Genomic DNA, 6,161 nt, shown 5'->3' with positions numbered 1-6,161 from the left:
GACATCCAGCCACTTCGATTATTTCAAGAAAATGTTTGGACTTCAGTGCGCGTCTGAGAGCAGCTTTATTAAGAAAATCTATCCATCCAAACACACTTAAAACCAATATAAACCTGGGTATTTATTATATGTAAACATTAGACATTGGAAAAATAAAATTTAGAATAAAAAACAAAGCGAAATCGGGGACAACAGATGAAAAAGGTTTGCAGTGAGATGCTGAGTGACCACAGATGTGGGACCAGCAGAACCTTCTCAGCAGCAGATTAAAGGTGTGAACGCAGTCAGGGAAGTTTGTACGACAATGGCGTCACACATGTTCACACATTTGTCGGCACAGGCACCCACACTGAAAAGTTTGAGCCGCACACGGAGCATAAGGACCGCTCCGACTCATGTGTCCGAGCAGATGTGGAAGGAAACAGTCGAGGAGATACCAAAAAAAGATTGAGTGATTTGTACCCGTGTTGATTTCCTTCCATCAATTTTGAGTCTCAGCTTTTTACAGCTGGTAAACTACTGCTAACTCCTGTTCAGCTCACGTTTAGGTGAATACATTTGTAACTGCTAACAAAGTTAAGTAAAGATTGACGACATGACAGCTCCCCCTAAAGGTGAAACCAATTTATCTTGATCGCCTCCTCCATGGTGGTGGACGGGACATGCACCAAACTAAAAATCTAAACTCGGCAGGACTTCAACACCACTGCTCCACACCTGGATCACCACTGAGCAGCATCTGGATCCAAATGAGGGCAAAAGCGTAAGATGGTGGAAAATATATCCAAAATAATCTGGTTGAGATGCGTCGTTTATCTTTATTTTCTGTGTCTATGGTTGTAAAATATTTATATGATTTATTCTGTATTTAATCAATGACAATTATTATAGAAAGTTCAGCAATGACGCTGTGAGTAATGCTCATGTTTGAGTATGAGCAACTTAAGAACAAAAACAAACGACAACAAAAGAAAAATTAACAGTTGCACAGACAATTAAATTCAGTCCAATGTGTTTCTGTTTTTTTTATTTAAATGAGTTTCTAAAATATGTGACAATACAGCAGATGAGTCATTTCAACAGGATTGTGAGGAAACAAAAACAGAATAATTCCCGGTTCAACCCGTCGCCGGATGAACTTGAGATTCTTTTGTGCTACATTCTGGACGATTATACCTTTTAGTTCCTTCTCGCACATTTGTTCTCAGAAATGTTTCCGAGACAAAGTGACAAAACATCCTGGCACAAAGAAAAATCAACGCAAAGTATAATCATCGATATTGCATCCTGTGACTCGTGTTGATTTTGTGTGTGTATATATTTGATTGTACGTACGGATGCAGATACAAGAAACAATTTTTATACAAAATACAAACAATCACATCAATGCTTTGAATATAAAAGACACCCCCCATCGCCCACAAGGAATGAAAAAGACTCAAAAGGAGCAAAAGAAATAATAATATAGAAAATAATTAAATACCAAAAATAGTAATTGCAGTAAGTTTAAAGTCTTTTTAATTGAATATAACTAATAACATGCATATGAAAATAACCATAACATGTAATTATAAACTGAAAGGTAAGATAGGATATAGGGTCAAGGTTTAAGAAGAATAGTAGACGCAGTTCATAGGAAATACTAATATGAAAGGAATGTGATATATATATTTTTTAATATTGCATTCTTCTGGATTACATAGAAAGTGCTTAGCAACATCGTCTCTTTGCTTGCAAGGAAAATGATATATATATTTCCCATGGTTAAGGATACATAAATGAGAGCCAAACATTTTCGGCAGTGCACTTTGAAGGATCAGGTAGAGACGCTGCTGAATCTATTGGGCTTTTCATTTTGGTTTTCTTTGTCATTTGTATATTTCCATCCAATCAGATGTTTTGTGAATCACTCTGTCATCACCTCGGAGAACAGAGCAGTGAGCAGCCGTCTGTGTTCCACTCGCCACAGTGTCCTTTTGACAAAAGAGTTTTTATCTCTGATCCATCATGTAGTAAAACATGATCTTCAAGTGCATTAGTGACCTTATGCAAATTAAACTTTATGAGGCTTAAAAAAAACAGGTCCTTGTTTCCCTTGTTAATGTCGATTTAACTGCGATGGTGTTGATGACAAATCTTACGACTGTCTCTTTATAACTAAAATGTATTTTCTGAAATCCTTTAGGTTACATTCAACGCATGTTTAATGTGTGTGTTGTGTGTAATAACTTGCTGTAGAGGTCGTTGAAGAGGAAAGAAGTGAACCTCAAAGGGCTCGGAGTTTAGCCAGAAGAGCCTCGACATCCGACTCCCCGTTGGATCCACAGCTGCTGACTGGAGCAGCGGCGGAGGACGTCTGGAGGCCTGGAGGCTCGGCTTCAACATACATCTCCCTCTCAGTCACTTTAACTGTCTGTCTCTCCACCAGCCGCTCTCTGTCCTGCCCGTAGCCGTGAGCCGGGGTGTTTCTGTACCTGCGGCCCGGCTCCGTACAGGCCGCGGCCCTCGACCTGGCAGCGGAGGGATGACCCTGAGGCTCGGCGGGGGTCCCCTTGGCAGGCGGAGCTTCCTGCAGAATGCTGCCCAGGTTCACATCCTGCCGAATGCGAGACCTTTGCAGAGGCGCCTTGTTTTCTGTGAGTGAGAAACAGAAGAGAGAGGTGAGCACAGGAAGAAGCTGATGTGTTACTGACTAGTGAGACAAACGGAAGCATGGAGTTAATCAGATAACAGATTCAATTACATGCAAGTAGGAGGAAGGGTAAAAAAGAAAAGAGCAAGGGAATGAAGAGAAAATGAACTGCAGCAAACATGATATAATGAACCAACATTGGAAAGTAGCATGAAGCACTTTAGTGAGGAAATACAAACACAAAAGGTACAGTGTGTCGACACACGTTGATGAGGACACGTTATCTGCAGCTCAACGTGTTGGCGACCGGCTCCACATGATGAAACGGATGTGGCGGATCACATATGTCGCCCTTTTCCAATCTCCCAGTCCTTTTCCCCTTTACCCTCCAACCCAGCTCCACCTCCCCGGATTCCACCATCATCATCCATTCTCCTTCCTCCGCTTTTCATCTCAGCTCTGTGCTCGTACAGAAGTCCTCTTCATCTTTCTTACCCACAACTCCCCCGCATCCACCCACCCACCCACCCACCCGCCCGTCCGCCGCTCTCCTCTCTCCTCAGCCTCCCGCCCACACCCCTCTGGCTCCCGACTTAAAACACACACCCAGGCCGACAGTGAAACAGAGCGACGGCCCAGATCAGACCTGCGTTCTGAATTATAATCCCTCTGAGTAGATCTTAGACTTCATCATCAGTATGTGCGCGCTGGAAGGAGAGGAATCCATATTCATGTGACCTTGAGCGTGAGGCTGAGAGGAGTGGCGCGAGGAAAGACACCACCGCATTTAAAGTTTCCTGAGCCTGAAATGTCTGGCAAACAGGAGTCAAACACAGCAGAGCAGAACAGAGCGACCCGCTCTGTCAGCCAATCGGTAATGAGTTTGGAGCGTGGCCAGTCAGTCATGACAGTGTGTTTTATGGGCCGCGCTGACAAATGACAAGGAACGTCCCTGAACACAACCTCTGACAAATAAATAAGGATAAAGGGAGGAAAGAGAGCAGACAAGAAAGAACTGACTTCAAAATTAAGCAAAGAAACACAACGGCCCCACATACAGGATGTGCGCACACATACACACACAGAGACACACACACGCACACTAAAATTAGATAGTCAAATAAGGCAGTCTGTATTTTAAAAGGATGAAATGAGTGGTGTGTTTTCTTACTGCTGTGACTGAACATTCACCGCAGCTGAAAATCCAAGTCTCCTCTAATTATCTCACCCTTTCAGATTTCTCTTCCTGTTTGTTGCTTCACAATAGTAAAAAAAAAACTACAATTACTCCCCACCATGGATCCTCCTGATTCACACTCTCTTATCATGTCCCGCTTCTCTCTCCTTCCTCTAAAAACCTGTCATCTAACCCCCCATGTCTGTTTCCTTTCTGCTCCATCACATCCACAAACACACATTTCGTTCACAAACAACACACCCACGGATTCGTGGCTGATGTTGGGAAAGTTATCAATCGTGGTATCAGCAATTTGCATTTTAATATCTTGTTTACACTTCTGTTGAAATTCTAAACTGATGCCATTTCTGTCATCGACGAGATAGAGAGAGAGAACACCCAAGTTGGAACTGTCTGATTTCAAATACGCAACTCTTTAAATTCATATTTATTTCTGAGATCATTAGCAGGGTTAATCATTTGAACATGTTCTGCTTCTCATTTAATCCTAATTATATATATATATATATATATATATATATATATATATATATATATATATATATATATAAAAAGAGAAAAATACAGAGTACTACCTCAATATCTAGACTTCAAAAAGAGATCAAAAAAGAAAAGAAAACACACTTCAATAAGACCTCTTAACTAAAAATGCATTTCTTTTATTCCTAACAGGGCTCTGCCCTTTAGTGGTGAACATGATCAAAGTGTTGGCAAGTTCAGTTTCTCCTCACTCTGCCTGTGACACCTAGCTGCCCCTTCCTTTGAAGCCCTGCTAGCTTCTCAACGGACGCCTTCATCCGAGTTGTTAAACACGTCTGGGAGATGTAAAACACGTCTCATCTCAAGAGTTGGTCCTTTAACCAACAACTGACACCGGGTTTTATAGGAGAACGAGTCAAGTGGAATTTTAATCGAAATATCTGCTCTGGTTCATGGTCAGACATTTGAAGACAAGGCTGGTGTCGTTTACAGAATACCTGCTGCGACGTTAGGGCTGTGCACTTATCCCTCTGAAACAATTCGACATGGATGCACATATGTGATATGCATCCGATATGGAGATCATAGAAACACCAAGAATCAGTACATTGTAATTCCGCTTTTGTTCAAATTAAGAGTTTTGTAATTACCAATTAAAAAAAATTAATTAAAGTTGTTTGCAGACGATGACATTAATATGCAGCATGAAAAAGCCACTGAAATAACTTCCTCACCATCAGTAGTCACAGTGCTCTAGCAATTTAGAATCGCACTCCGATAACCTTGTGGGAATCATGATGTCACAGAACACCCACAATCAACACTCATTTAAGGCAGTTTATCATTTCCATCCCATTTATGCGTTTCCCCTTCGACAATTAAAAAGTAACAACACTTTGGACGGACCCCAAGAAAGATGAAGATTCACTTTGATTTGGCAACAAGAGGCTATTTGATTGATTTGAAGGTCATTGTCTCCATCTACATCCGGCTTTATGAACAACACTAAATGGTTACATGTCCTTGAAAATAAAAATAACTTATTGTTTCAGTTTTTTCCGTTGACCTTTGGAGGTTAGAGACAAGTTGAAGTTCAGATGCTTTGTTGTGAGCTTGCTTCAGGTCGGCTGCAGGCTACAAACCTTTCAGCAGGTCCTTGTTTTCTCAAGAACGAGTTGTTCTCATGCGTCTTTTAATGATTTGTTCTCTGTGTTACATCTATTTCTCAAATTTCTGCTATGAATATATATTTTAACTTTTTTCCATCAACTGCTGGAAGTCTTGATAAATATATGTATAGAATTTGGGAGCTATATGGAGAGACAGAGAATGTAATCTTCACAACCTAATTTGACAGTAGTCTATTGGAAAATTGCCTCTGTCCAATATTAGAAGGTTGTTTTCTTATTCTATTTGCACACAGCCTCAGAAAGGAGTTCACATTTCCTTGTGTATGATAATTTGCTCAGCTTATATTTGCTGCTTCAACTGACGCAGATGAGCTTTTTCTCATCTTTCCCCCTTCGCCCCCCCCTGCTCTCTTGAAGTTTGAAGATGTTAGCAGGCAGGCAGGCCGAGGCAGGGAGCCTCAGCAGAGACCCACAAAGTGAAGTCTAGACTGCAGCAGTGCCAGCTTGTCTCTTTCTTTCCCCGACTGTTACAGATACGCGGCCTGCCACCATTGTGGTGACAATGAACTCATCTACATGAAGAGCCGTTAAAAGATTGGAGCACAACAGTCGGCACATGAGAAAGCCTGGAGATTGGTATTTTCCTATGTCTGAAAAAACACAAACACAATGCGCTTTTGCTAAACTACCGGTCTATCACAGCCCTCTGTCTGCTGCTGTC

General features: G+C 41.5%; 1 protein-coding gene across 1 annotated transcript in view; it reads right to left on the bottom strand.

Annotated features, from left to right (window-relative positions):
* Positions 1-1,605: 1,605 nt before the first annotated feature.
* The window catches only part of LOC132998623 (protein diaphanous homolog 3-like), a 144,800-nt gene continuing 140,244 nt past the window's right edge, over positions 1,606-6,161 (bottom strand). Inside the window, exon 28 of the mRNA XM_061068351.1 lies at positions 1,606-2,634. Coding sequence (XP_060924334.1) covers positions 2,267-2,634 — 368 coding nt within the window. The 3' untranslated portion in view covers positions 1,606-2,266. The remainder of the gene's footprint in view (positions 2,635-6,161) is intronic.

Source organism: Limanda limanda, chromosome 3 (genome assembly GCF_963576545.1).
Source record: "Limanda limanda chromosome 3, fLimLim1.1, whole genome shotgun sequence".
Classification (NCBI taxonomy): Eukaryota; Metazoa; Chordata; class Actinopteri; order Pleuronectiformes; family Pleuronectidae; genus Limanda; species Limanda limanda.
This window is presented reverse-complemented; position numbering and strand designations above follow the sequence as displayed.